Source organism: Poecilia reticulata, chromosome 22 (genome assembly GCF_904066995.2).
Source record: "Poecilia reticulata chromosome 22, P_reticulata-male-v2, whole genome shotgun sequence".
In the NCBI taxonomy this organism is placed as follows: Eukaryota; Metazoa; Chordata; class Actinopteri; order Cyprinodontiformes; family Poeciliidae; genus Poecilia; species Poecilia reticulata.
In genome coordinates, this window is record NC_088851.1 from 24,965,843 (window position 1) to 24,979,372 (window position 13,530).

Consider the following 13,530-nt stretch of genomic DNA (forward strand, 5'->3'; position numbering starts at 1 on the left):
AATGGCATCTAATATTATTAAAAGCAACTATTTCTAAAAGCAATTTGAGAAAACTCCATTTTGTTTGCGTGTGTACATGGGAAAATGGAGATTTATGGTAAATATTGCTTATTTTGGCATGATTCCCAATCAACATTGCCTTTTGTTATATTCTAGTATGCTGTAAATATCCATCCACCCACCCTTGTCCCTTGGTGGGGTCGGGAGGGTTGCTGGTGCCTCTCCAGCTAATGTTCCGGGCGAGAGGCGGGGTCACCTGGACAGGTCGCCAGTCTGTTGCAGGGCAACACAGAGACACACAACCATGCACACACACACTCACACCTTGGGGCAATTTGGAGAGGCCAATTAACCTGACAGTCATGTTTTTGGACTGTGGGAGGAAACCGGAGTACCTGGAGAAAACCCACCATGCACAGGGAGAACATGGAGACTCCATGCAGAAAGACCGGGGCCAGGAATCGAACCCAGAACCTTCTTGCTGCAAGGCAACAGCTCTACCAACTGCGCCACTGTGCAGCCCCCTGTAAATATATATGTCCAAATAAATGAAGCTCTGGACGCCATGTTTAATTCCTAACAAGAAGTCGTGGTTGTTTTGAACTTCTGAAGCAATCTGATTGGCTGACATAGGTTTTAGTTTCGCACTACACTGCCCCCTATGGGTTTGGCATGTTTTTGCGGGGTCATGTTGATGAAAACTTCTCTGAAACCGATCGTGTGTGTACAACATTTTTTTAAGTGATGTGGCGTAATTATTTTATTTTTATAAAGACCGGGCTTTAAAATTACGGAGGAACCATAGATGAAACTAATATAAACAGCAAAGAGAAAAGAATGTTAATCTAAGAAACCCAATTCTAATACCAAATAATAATTCAAGAAGTAAACACACAGAAGATTGAACCAAGACCAGATCTAAAATAAGAAAACAGAAACACAATCTGAGTCTAAGGCTCAAACATCAACGCATTATGATATTTTCCCAATGTGGTTGAGGAAGAACAAACCTTTATTCCTAAATCAAGCAAAAAAATCTGTTTTAGTCCTTTTGGGATTATAGAACAGAATTTCATATGTTAATTTGACTTCAAGTCAGCGTTACAATTATCAAGCTCATTTCGTCTGAGCTTGAGAGAGTAGCAGCCTTGAACAAATGTTGACTCGTGTTGCTTCACAACGTCTTTCTTTCTGAGCTATGCAGAGATTTTTACTGCAGGATTTTTGCTTCTTTAATCCTCACAAATACTTTTCCTTCTGTCTCATACGCTGTCATATGGGGTAAGTTTGAAAAGGGAACAAACTAAAATGGCAAGAAATAAAGAAAAGCAAAGAAATGATCAAAAGAAAATAACTGAAATTAAAAATTCAAATAACAAATAATCATAACATACACAGTTTAGGATTTATTTTAAGATTCTATGTGATAAACCTGGAAATTTTATTTTAAGAAATTTTCCCAGAAAAGAAAAGAAATTTTATTCAAAAAAATGTGAAATATTCTTATTGTATTTTTGGCAGAGTAAACAGTCTGTATTATGTACAAAATAATAAGATAATAAGACAATGATAAAATTGGCTTACATTATGTTACTAATAAAAATAAGTATACAGCTTTATACTGGACCAGTGCTTAAATAAATCTGGTCAGATACACTGCAACTAAATTAACCTAAAATCAAGGGGAAAACATTCGTAAAATTGCCTAATGTAATTAGCATTTAGGCTAACAGTAGTTAGCATTTAGGCTCATGGCAGTTAATGGTCACATTGACGGTAATTAGTATTTAGGCTAATGGCGGTTAACAGTCACACTAACGTTAATTAGCATTTAGGCTAACGGCGGTTACCAGTCACACTAACGGTAATTAGCATTTAGGCTAATGGCGGTTAACAGTCACATTAACGGTAATTTGCATTTAGGCTAATGGCGGTTAACAGTCACACTAACAGTAATTAGCATTTAGGCTAACGGCGGTTACCAGTCACACTAACGGTAATTAGCATTTAGGCTAATGGCGGTTAACAGTCACACTAACAGTAATTAGCATTTAGGCTAACGGCGGTTACCAGTCACAATAACGGTAATTAGCATTTAGGCTAACGGCGGTTAACAGTCACACTAACAGTAATTAGCATTTAGGCTAATGGCGGTTAACAGTCACTTAAACAGAAATATCTAAAAAATTAAGTTGACGACAATAAAACACTGTCCTGAACTTAATAACAACGGTACTTATTTGTTGTAAATATTACTCAGTTATGTTTGAGTTTTGAAAAAAATTTACGCTTAAGTTGTTTTACTGCACTGTATTTCTTACTTACTTGAGTCATTTTATAATAAAGTATCGCTACTCTTGTTTGACAAAATTTTCTGGTTACTGAACTTCACCTAATGAAGAAAAAACAAAACATGCATCTGACACTTACAGTAGACTTCTTGTTTGTGTACAAAGTATGTTTTCATAATCTTATAAGATTATAATGGCATTATAATTATAATGCTGAGCCTGAGCCATTTACTGGAAGTAAACATTTGCACTATCGACCGTAAAAATTAAAAGTTTCATTGTTTCTTTTTATGAATAGGAAAAGTGTTGACTCTGTGTTTTAAACATATTTATTTGCATTAGTTTTGTTTTTAAAATGCCAGAATTTATACATAACTTTACACTTTTATCTGCCGTTTTTAAATCGGACGGTCTGATCAGGCTACTTATCCTCCAGATACTTTTGTACTCTTGAGTAATTTTTTTAGACTGTTAATTTTTACTTTCACTTGAATAAAAACCTGTTACAATTGGATACAAGTTTTGGGTATTCTCTAACACAACCATTTAATAATCACTCTAAATTCACATTAAAAGCTTGCACCCGTAAAAAGCTGTAAAAATATTAAAAAGCGCCTTCTGTCTTGTGCGATTCATTAACGGAGGGGAGGTAAAGCTCATCCGCAGCTGTTAATGTGTTTATTTATAACAGATAGTGATGAGAACCGTGAGCTGCGCTCCAACACCTCAGGTCACGTGACCATGCGGCTGGCGCACAAAGCGCCGCTTTATAACCGCCCCTCTCCCAAACCAGCGCACAGCCAGCCTGGCTCTGATGCTCACCGCGTCTGTCTGAAGGCTCCAAACGGGATTATTCTCCTGCAATCATCCCCATAGCAACCACTACTGCTAATTAACTCTCACTTCTCAGGTTTTCCTCACCCGGACTTTGCACTTTTTATTTCCACGGCATGGATCACTGCGGGATATTTGGAGCGAAACAATGAAGGTTTGTGTTTTTCAAACTTTACTACATCTATAATTAAAAATAATAAATTATTTCTCATTTTCATTTTTTTATATAAGTGCTGCTCCTGAATCATTAGGTCTTCTTGATGTATTATTGCTAAATAATGATGTGAATCTGAGTGTAAATAATTAATATCCTGAATTCTGTCACCAAATTTTAAAGGTTCATTGATCAGATATTCTTAATCCCCCGAGCTGGCCCCATGATGCCTAATTAATCCGGTGATTACTGGATTAAAAAACAGCTTCAATGCGTAATGACCTGATTTAATTAATAAGAATGCCCCTGGTTTCCTCCATGCCCGGAGGCTGCAAAGGTTCGTCAACTGTTCAGTTTCCCACTATTGTCTGGGATGCAACTGTGTGAGTCAGCTGCGCCCCTAAGTTTTATTTTTCCTTCAAATTTGAAACTAAAATCACTTTAAATAAAAAAATAATTGCATTCTTAAAAGGGAGTATGATGTAAAAATTGTTTTTTTTTTAGCTTTACATCATGTTATAATGTTATTCCCTCATCAAAAACATACCTGGAGTGTTGCCTTGATTCTTTAATGCATGTTTGAAAAATTATTTAATCGCCATGGCAACCATTAAACACCTGGTTGGACCTAGCTCCGCCTCAGAGGATAAAGCTCCTCCTCGATTTTTTGAAATCTGTTTAAAATGAAATGTTTTTTTTTTACCTTTGCATTGTGTTATAATGTTATTCCCTCTTCAAAAACATACCTGGAGTGTGTTGAATGCATGTTTGAAAAATTATTTAATTGCCATGGCAACCATTAAACGCCTGGTTGGACCTAGCTCCGCCTCTGAGGATAAAGCTCCTCCTCAATTTTTAAAAATCTGTTTAAAATGGAATTCTTTTTTTTTACCTTTGCATTGTGTTATAATGTTATTTGTTCATCAAAAACATACCTGCAGTGTTCCCTTGATTCTTTCATGCATGTTTTATTAATCCTTTAATCTCCACGGCAACCATTCAGCTATCCAAAAAGCCTGAGTGGACCAAGCCCCGCCTTCGAGGACGGAGGTCGTCCTCAGAGCGGCAGTTTCCAAACTAACAAGCTTCTGCTTCACAGACCAGCAGCTCCTTCAGACTAGACAGCATCAATTAGCAAACATCTGGTGGAGCTGCACATCAGCTGAGCTCACTATAGGACAAACTTTTCAGTGAAACACTGGTAAAAATGAACATGATGGCTTCCTGAAGTTGGAGTTTCAGAAAGAGCAGGAGTTTTTAAAGAGGCAGAGGCCCAATTTCAAGGCGTTACATTACAAAGTCAGATTTCTTTTAAAGCTGCATTATGTAACTTTTACTCCAAAAAAATATCATTTTTTTTACATAGGCTATTTGTTTAAACTATCATTATGTCATGAGTCATGATAGTTTGTTATGAGACAAATGATCTGATAAAAAATTTAACTCCTCTGCCTTCTAGTGTTAACTAGAAACAACCAATCATAGCCAGGAGGCGGGTCTTAGCGCTGTCAATTACAATCTCATATGGCCCATCCTTCTTCCACCTGGCCTCCTGCCTGTCTGCTATGCTGCATGCTAGTTAGCATAGCCACTCCGCCATTAGCACATTTAGCAGTGAGTACATATGGATGATGGACAGCGCTAAGATCCTCCTCCTGGTTCTGATTGGCTGTTTTTGCATTTCTTCATATGGTAATAGCAGCTCAGGGAGGACATCGATCTTTTTACAGATTGTCACAATATGGTGACAGAACAAATAAAAGTTACATACTGCAGCTTTAAGTCATATTTAACATATGTAATATTTTTACAACTGAAGTTACCATAGTTAGCTGATTGTGCTATAAAATGGGACTTACTGGAAAACACACCACCCCTGTAACGGAAACCAAACATTCTTTTGTCTTGTAGGTGTTCTTTCACCTGATGCTGTTACGCAACTCGCCTCTTCACTGAGCATGTCCGCGGCCATGAAGCTGGCTGCGCACCGGATGGCTGGCACGGCTATGAGCGCGCTCACGACAGGTGTGCAGTACCTGGGCTCCAACGACGCCAGCTACGATGACCTCTCCGTCGACTCCGACCTATCAAAGAACGGCTTCGTCCTTGGAACTAAGGAGGTGATTTTCACTGCCATTGCTCCGGTTTTTCCCACCAACATCTCGGGATTAGCGCTGGGTAACGCCACCGCCGTGGAGAGCGTCGATGCGCCGCAGTGTGCGGAGAACGTAGCGGACAACCTTGAGTGCTTCATGATCCTCACCCCTAGTCAGCAGCTTGCGATCGTCATCTTGGCGCTCACTTTGGGTACCTTCACCGTGTTGGAGAACTTCATGGTTCTGTGTGTGATCCTCCACTCGCAAACGCTTCGATCTCGGCCTTCTTACCACTTCATCGGCAGCCTGGCTGTGGCCGATCTCATTGGAAGCATCATTTTCGTCTACAGCTTCTTGGACTTCCATGTTCTCCACAGGAAGGACAGCCCTAACGTTTTCCTCTTCAAGCTGGCCGGAGTCATCGCCTCCTTCACGGCCTCCGTCGGGAGTCTCTTCCTCACCGCCATTGACCGCTACATCTCCATCCACAGGCCTATGGCGTACAAGCGTATCGTCACCAAAACGAAGGCGGTGATCGCCTTCAGCATGATGTGGATCATCTCCATCGTCATCTCGTTGCTGCCGCTGCTCGGCTGGAACTGCAAGCGGCTCGGCTCCGTCTGCTCGGACATTTTCCCGCTGATTGACCGGAGGTACCTCATGTTCTGGATTGGGATAACGAGCGTCTTGGTGTTGTTCATCATCTACGCCTACATGTTCATCCTCTGGAAGTCGCACCACCACGCCGTCCGCATGCTGAGCCGGACCTCCCAGAGGAGCGTGATCATCTACACCGCAGAAGGCGCCAAAGTGCAAACGGTGAGACCCGAGCAAGCCCGGATGGACCTCCGCCTGGCCAAAACTTTGGTCATGATCCTGGTGGCCCTCATCATCTGCTGGGGCCCGCTACTTGCCATCATGGTTTACGACCTCTTCGGGAAGGTGGACGACTTCATCAAGACCGTGTTTGCCTTCTGCAGCATGCTGTGTCTGCTCAACTCCACTGTGAACCCCGTGATCTACGCCATGAGGAGCAAAGACCTGCGCAGAGCCTTCCGCAACATCTGCCACATGTGGCGCGGAGGCTCCCAGACCCTGGACAGCAGCGCCGAGAGCGACTGGACCAGCAGGAGCATGAGAGCAGCCGCCGCCGCCGCGGCAGCAGCTGGCAGGGCGGAAAGAAAACGCGGCCGCCGTGAGAAAACTGAAGCGAAAGTAGCTCAGGTTAGAGTTTCTGGAGGCACGGAGTCTTCTACTGCAGAGCCCGTCTGAAACCAACGATGCTTCTGCACAACTGTGAAACTAATAGTGTTGTTTAGTCCCTGATCTGTTAGCTTTGTTACTACAAAATGTGCCAAAAATAACAAGGAAAAAAAAAGAAATAGGGTTTTATGGATAAAAAAAGATGATGGATACATTTAGACCTCGGTGATATGACCGATTTTCGATTTTAATCGATTTTTTTCTTTTCTAAAAGATGGACGGAATATTAGGGCCATACTAAGAAAAAAAATGAAAATAAAAAAAACTACAAAAATAAATTCATAATATTTAGAGAATTAAGTTGGAATACTCTTATTTTTCACATAATACTATGACTTTATTCTTGTAATTTTATGTTTATTCTTGTAATTGTATTTATTATTTTCTTGGCTTACTCTGTAAAAACTACAAATGAAAGACAAATATTTTCAAAAAGTGGATTTTTTTTCAATCATCCCTTAGGTGATTAGGGCCAGGCTGAAAGAATGTTTTGTTTAATTACGACAACAATATGATCATAATATTAGCAGAATAAAGACAATTTTACCAGAAAAAAACGTCTTAAAATTCCAAGAAAATGTTGTTTGCTCAGAGTTATCAGTGTCTGAAGTGACTCAGTTGTTTGCACGATCGTTTCACTTCTGCTACTGAATAATTTGATTTGATGCTGTGAAAACATTAAGTATTATGTGTGAAATTTACACCAAAGTAACTTCACGAGGTGCTCAGCATTGCTCATTTTAATATTTGGTTATTTTTCATAAAATTACTACTTTATTCTTCTAAAATTCTGATTGTATTCTTGTAGTTAAAAGAAAATAAATGTTAAATCAGTCCTAATATTCTGACTTAGAGTTGATATGAATTCACAGTCCAAATAAATAGAAGCCTTAAAATGCGCTTGTCAAACAAAATGGCGGCTTTGGACAAGCGGACAAAACTCTGGACTGTAGAAAATTCCGATTTTCCAAGAATTAAGAATTCAAACATTCAATTAATCGATCAAATCAATTTATTGCCCAGGTCTGGATTTTTTTTTAATAACTAAAAAACATTTTGATGAAGGACATTTTTGTGTTGGAGGATCTACTGATGCTTTGTTGCCTTTGCTCCTGCTTAAAAAGTGAAGATCTTTTCAGCTGTGATGTGTTGTATTTTATTCATTTTTACTACATAATGCTGCAACATTTTGACAGTGATCTGTTGTGAAAATATTTTTTTTATTTTTTGTTTCAGTAATTATTAATTGTACTTACAAAAAAAAAAGTTTTAATCTTGCACTGCATCATTCCTGTGCAACAGCTATTGTGCCACTGTGTCACATAACAGTATTTACAAGCAAGGAAGTACTTGGTAAGGTGTGAATTTTATCTATTTTTGTCCTAATTTGGTTCAAATGTTGGGTGTCTTTTTAAAATAAACTGAATATCCCAGTTTATCGCCTTCTGTTGATGTTTTATTAGTTAAAAGCTTTGCTAGCTTTGCCTATTTAAGGCTGCGGTTTGCAGCCTTTCCTTACAAACTGCCTGATTAACAATGCAGTAAAGTTAATTTTATTACTTAAACTGGTTTAAAAGTTTTAAATGAAAGGAAACCTAAGAGATTACAGGATGTGACTGACCAGCTCTCTTGCTGTGAACTCTTTTAATTTCAGGCTTCAAAGCCAAAAAATGTGTCTCCCTGGAACTAAATTGTGACTAAATTCATCTTTATATTGTTTTTAAACATATAAATGTTTGTTTCTGACGCATCACCAGATATATCAGTTAATCAATTTTAGCTTTTTTTATGGGTAACGTTGCCATCTTGTGGACATATGTAATTGAAAACGAATAATTGTCAGAATATGGTAAAATAAAAGTGTTTCGTTGTTTTGATTAAATTTAAGAACGTAAACGCTTAGATTACAGATTTATTGCACCTTTTGTGTCATTTTTTATGTTTCAAATTTACAGTTAATAAAACTCAAAGGTCAGTTTCTCACAAAATAATGTTTTAGTCGCAGATATGTTATAATTTAAAATCTCTGACTTTATGGTTAGAAAGCTAAGATACTATGGAGTAGAGGTTTTGGGGTCGTAGTTGAGGAATTAATATGAATTACAACAACATTTAATATCCTTTTGGGGTCAATAAAGTATCTTTGAATTTGTTAGCTGCTCCAAGTTGTAAAAACAATAACTTGTTGTCATGGTTACGCATCACAACAAGTGGCTAAAAGTAAAAAAAAAAAACAAAACAAAAAAAAAAAAGTAACAGCAAAATCCGTCAGAAACACAGCATCCACTAGATGGGATAGTCACCCAATCATTTATTAACAAGTCTAGAAAAAGAACCAATCAGAACTAACCTAACAAGGCTATTCGAATCTTTTTAGTTTAATCTTTTTATTTTATTTTTTTTACTTTTGATTTTCCCATATTTTTATTATTTGACAATTTCCCCACAATATAATTAATCATCTTTATTCTCCTCGCGGCATGTCACTACATAGCCCAGAATGCCTAGCTTCCGGGTTTGACCTGTGACGTCAGGAGGCGGAGACGCCGACAGCCTCGTATCAAAAACAAGCAGCTAAGTAGCGTTAGCTCGCAGCAACGCTATCTGCAGACCAACAGTTGGCCCGCAGCTGGCTGCTCGGCACCTAACTTCTGGAAAACAACTCTCCCAGCAGAACCAAGTCAACACCTCTGGTAGGAATTATTTTCGCTTAACAGGTAAAACAAATAATTTATATATAAATGTAGGAAGTAGTCCAGGGTCAGCGGTAGTCTAAGCTAGTGTTAGCTCTGTTTTCTTTTTGATTATTGGCTTCCAGGCGAAGCTAGCGGCGGATCGCTGCTGTTAAAGCCTTTCCAGCACAGGGTGTTCAACACGTATCCCTTTAGGAAAAAAGAAAAGAAGAGAAACAGTTTTAACTATTAAAGTCGCTGGGTGAAATACCTGGCCTCATTATTGTTGTTTTCCTGCATTTTTTAAAAGCCATTCTCTTTCTTTGACAACTTCCAAGTCATGGCGTGTGGAGCCACCCTGAAGAGAACCATGGATTTTGATCCACTGATGAGCCCCGCGTCCCCCAAAAGACGGAGATGCATCCCGGTGGCCCCATCGGCTTCCTCCCCGAGGCGGTACCTCAGCATGGAGCCCTCGCCATTTGGAGAGTCGTCGTCCAGACTCAGCGCAGGTAAAAGCTCCGGCCTCCGGAATGACCAGTTTAACTGACAACCGGTGACTCTTGTTGTTCTTCTCTGTCTTTGATTGAATCACCAGAACAAATCCTGAACAACATAAAACAGGAGTACAAACGTATTCAGAAGAGGAAACATCTAGATGGAGGCTACCAACAACCAGAGAGCTGCTACTCTCCAGAATCCCCCTCCCAGTTATCCTTGAATGTATCCAGCATGCCAGGTCGGTCTGGAAAAGATGCCAAATGTTAAAAAAATATAAAAGGAAAATGGACGATTGTGTGTATTTAGAAGCTTTACTAGCTTTACTGCAACTGTTTATTTTAGTTATTGATTATTATGACAATCTGATTAAAAATGGCCCATTCTGCAGCTTTTTCACATCTTTTTTTTTTTTGTGTGTGCAAGTTTAGAAATACACTAAACAATTTAATATTTTTAATACGATTTTAGCTAAAGTGCAAGAAAAAAATTACTGGGTGAACTGATAATTGGACAGTAAAAGTTTCTTGCTGGATTTTAACTATGTGAAGTTAAAAAATGTCACTGGAGTTTTGGGTAGAACATATTTCCTTTATTTTTTTAAATGTTATTCATCAGCCCTATATCTGTAAGTAACAATTATTTATTAATATATCGATTATTCTTATGAATAATCAGCTAAAAATTAGGTAAATTGGATTAACTGATTTTATTATTTGAACCATATTTTTGCACAGTTTTGGCTCTGCAATTGGCCGTTTTTTGCATCTGTATACTTCAGTTAACGATTAATTGATTAATAAATTACCATCGTTTAATCATAGTCGACGATTACTTCAGTAATCGATTGATCAATTTCGCCCTAAACTTAATTATTATCCTCTTAAAAACCTGGAAATATTTTGAACAAAATGCTGATTACAGTAAACTTTCCCCACCCATCATGATGAATACAAACTTTTTGTTTGTATTCATAAATATCTCATTCAATCTGCCTGTTATGGTTTCACAGCCTCTTCCACTCATCCCTCCTGCCTTTATTTAACGCTCCGTATTTAAATACAGTTTTCTACAAACGTCTATCTGCTACGGATTTGTGAGGATTTGTTCCAGCGCTTTCAAAAATAAAGTAGTAAATTTGTCTGGGATTAGCATGATTTTAAGCCCGCCTCATTCCAAAGGATTTATTTTATTTTTTTCTCCTAACAGGGGCGTCTTCAGGCGGCGTCTCTCCGACCAGAAAAGAACAGCCGCTGTTCACGCTCAGGCAAGTCGGGATGATCTGTGAACGCTTGCTCAAAGAACGAGAAGACAAGGTGCGGGAGGAATATGAGGAGACCATGACTTCAAAACTGGCAGGTAAAGACTGTCAATCGACTGCATAAACTAAAATATTGTGTTATAAATGTGAATATTCTTCAAGTAGAAACGCCAAGAAAGACGATTTCTCACTGAACGTTTATTATTAAGTCTTAATATTCACAAAACACCAGCGGGGTCCAAACCCTTCAAGTTCAGAGCATTAGGGTCAGTTTTAAATGTATTTTTTTCTTATTAAAACCGAAACAATTTCTGGAGACATTTGTTGCTTTTTATCTCTTCATGAACACATGAAAGATAATATTTTAAAAGCAACGTAGTTTTTAGCTTTTGTAGAAAAGGAGTTATTATCGTATCGTTTGTCAAGGTAAATTTCTTATGATGAGATTTGTGATTTATCGCTGCCACAAAGTCCAGATAATGTTAAAAACTGACTAAAATGTTGTTTTTACACAAGAATATTGATAAATATCAGTAAATTCAAAAATATGATTGAACAAAGTCTCTATATAAATCACACTTTAAGAATCATGAAGACGTTTCTATCAAACAGAAACGGCAATACAAGTCGGAAGCTTGTTAATAAATGAAAATACTTTGTTTTGTACTTAAATATTTAAGATTGTATTTGTAAAAATCCTGAATTATTTGCGATAATGAACTTTATTTAAAAAGTGAAAACTTAAACATAAATGTCACCGTTTTGTGGGCCGTACCAGATTATAGCAAAAGCTAAATCACATCTGCAATCTCCTGACGAGTTACAAAATCCAAAAAATGGACATCAGTCCACAAAAAATATATTTATCTCAACAAAAAATAAACACGTTCCACAAAAAATATAAAATATTACTATATAAACATTTTATCAACAAAAAATGTGAACTGATGGGATAAAATAAATCATCTAGAGGCTGTAAGTGAACCGCAGGTCGCTTTAAATGCCTTCAGTAAAATGTAGATGCCGTTTATCGTCAGCTTTCTGGCTAAATCAATTTGTTTACTTCAGCAGGAATCCATTTTTTCTTCTCCTTGGTTTCCAGATAAACTAAAGTCCAAAATGTTCTGCTCATTTTCCAGAACAATACGACACCTTCGTGAAGTTCACACACGACCAGCTAATGCGGCGGTTCGGGGAGCAGCCTGCCAGCTGTGAGTTTTTATTTTCACATTCCTGCTGCGCTGGCAGGCAGATCTGAAGTCGAAGCTAACAAATCTGGTTTCTGTGTTTCAACCCGACCTCTCCTTTTTCTCCAGATGTTTCCTGAGTGTGGCACCGGACCGTCCGCACCGAGACCACCTCCTCCTCCTGCTGCAAGCTGTCATGTGATATCTCAAAGAAAAGAAAAGTTCTCATCCCAAGAGATTTAATTTAGCTAGTTTAAATGAAACTTTTCTGACTGTGCCATTTATCCGTCTCTGGGCGACGACGCGAAGCGGCGGCTAGCAGCTAGCTGCTTCCTGGTGTAAATTAATGGACCCTATCTCTACGAGTGGCCTCTGTTCCCAGTTATCTCACTTTTTGTATCGATTCCCAGCATTCCAGGCTTTCTGTTGTTTCTGTTACGTGTAAATACAAAAGAGGCGCTGGAGAGTTTTACAAGGTTTGCTGGTCAATCTGAAAGGAAGAGAAACAAGTCGGTGTTTTTCAGCCGTTTGTCCGTCATTTAATGCTTTTTAAATTAAACACAGTAGGCAACTTCTGTTTTTTTTTTGTTTTATTCCCACCAGTGTCTGTATTTATTTTAAAGTTTTTTTCCCAGCTGGTATCAGTTTGCAACCGATGTACTTTAGTGGAGAAAAACAAACAAACAAAAAAAAACAATAAATCGAGAGTTGAGAATCTTTGCTTGTGGAAATTTCTGAATTTTCAGTGATTCAGTTCTTTTCTGCGTCACACTTCAAGCTGCATTATGGAACTTATTACTATTTATTTTATTTTCCAAAAGTTGACATGCATGTTGCTGAAAAACAGAAGACACCCAGCAAATGACATCTGGACCTGAAGTGTAATTTCAAAACAAGAGCCCATCTAAATAAGACAATGTGATTTTTTTTTTTTTCTTCCAAAGTTGCGATGCTTATTGTTGAATCAATATGTTGCCAGTGACGTCTCTCTCCTCAGGGTGACGTCGGTCCATCCTTTGCAGCTAGAACAGCTTCAGCCCTCCTCCAGGTTTAGGTTGTTTATGGGGATTTTTTACCATTCTTCCAGAAGTGCATGTGTGAGGTCACACACTGATGTTGGACGAGAAGGCCTGGCTCTCAGTCTCTGCTCTAATCGATCTATTGGGCTGAGGTCGGGTTTATCCACGCCAGACTCTGAGCAAATACTTGAACAATCGACCCACCTGAGGGACTGCCAGTATGAAACAATGTTCCCAGTTGCTCCGTGAAAACCA

The 13,530-nt window shown here is 38.5% G+C and overlaps 2 protein-coding genes across 5 annotated transcripts; both read left to right on the forward strand.

Moving 5' to 3' along the window:
- Window positions 1-2,907: 2,907 nt before the first annotated feature.
- Window positions 2,908-8,074, forward strand: LOC103458813 (cannabinoid receptor type 1B-like). Its single transcript, XM_008399883.3, has 2 exons — window positions 2,908-3,279; window positions 5,191-8,074. Exon 2 carries the CDS (start codon window positions 5,238-5,240, stop codon window positions 6,645-6,647), a length of 1,410 nt encoding a protein of 469 aa, XP_008398105.1. The 5' UTR covers window positions 2,908-3,279; window positions 5,191-5,237; the 3' UTR covers window positions 6,648-8,074.
- Window positions 8,075-9,171: 1,097 nt separating this feature from the next.
- Window positions 9,172-12,973, forward strand: LOC103458811 (akirin-2-like). Of its 4 annotated transcripts, none has more exons than XM_008399881.3 (6): window positions 9,172-9,355; window positions 9,621-9,822; window positions 9,909-10,049; window positions 11,018-11,167; window positions 12,209-12,280; window positions 12,386-12,973. In XM_008399881.3, exons 2-6 carry the CDS (start codon window positions 9,651-9,653, stop codon window positions 12,394-12,396), a joined length of 546 nt encoding a protein of 181 aa, XP_008398103.1. In that variant the 5' UTR covers window positions 9,172-9,355; window positions 9,621-9,650; the 3' UTR covers window positions 12,397-12,973. The 4 variants fall into 4 exon arrangements, with proteins under 4 accessions (XP_008398103.1, XP_081459139.1, XP_017157852.1 ...); XM_081603013.1 differs by having other exon boundaries at window positions 9,172-9,331; XM_017302363.2 differs by having other exon boundaries at window positions 9,172-9,331; window positions 9,649-9,822.
- The last annotated feature ends 557 nt before the right edge of the window (window positions 12,974-13,530 follow it).

Excerpts from the sequence above, each read along its gene's own strand:
- LOC103458813 (XM_008399883.3), top strand. The coding sequence starts at position 5,238 with ATGTCCGCGGCCATGAAGCTGGCTGCGCACCGGATGGCTGGCACGGCT.
- LOC103458811 (XM_008399881.3), top strand. The coding sequence starts at position 9,651 with ATGGCGTGTGGAGCCACCCTGAAGAGAACCATGGATTTTGATCCACTG. Across the intron at positions 9,823-9,908 it reads GTCGTCCAGACTCAGCGCAG|AACAAATCCTGAACAACATA; the intron begins GTAAAAGCTCCG and ends TTGAATCACCAG. Across the intron at positions 10,050-11,017 it reads GAATGTATCCAGCATGCCAG|GGGCGTCTTCAGGCGGCGTC; the intron begins GTCGGTCTGGAA and ends TTCTCCTAACAG.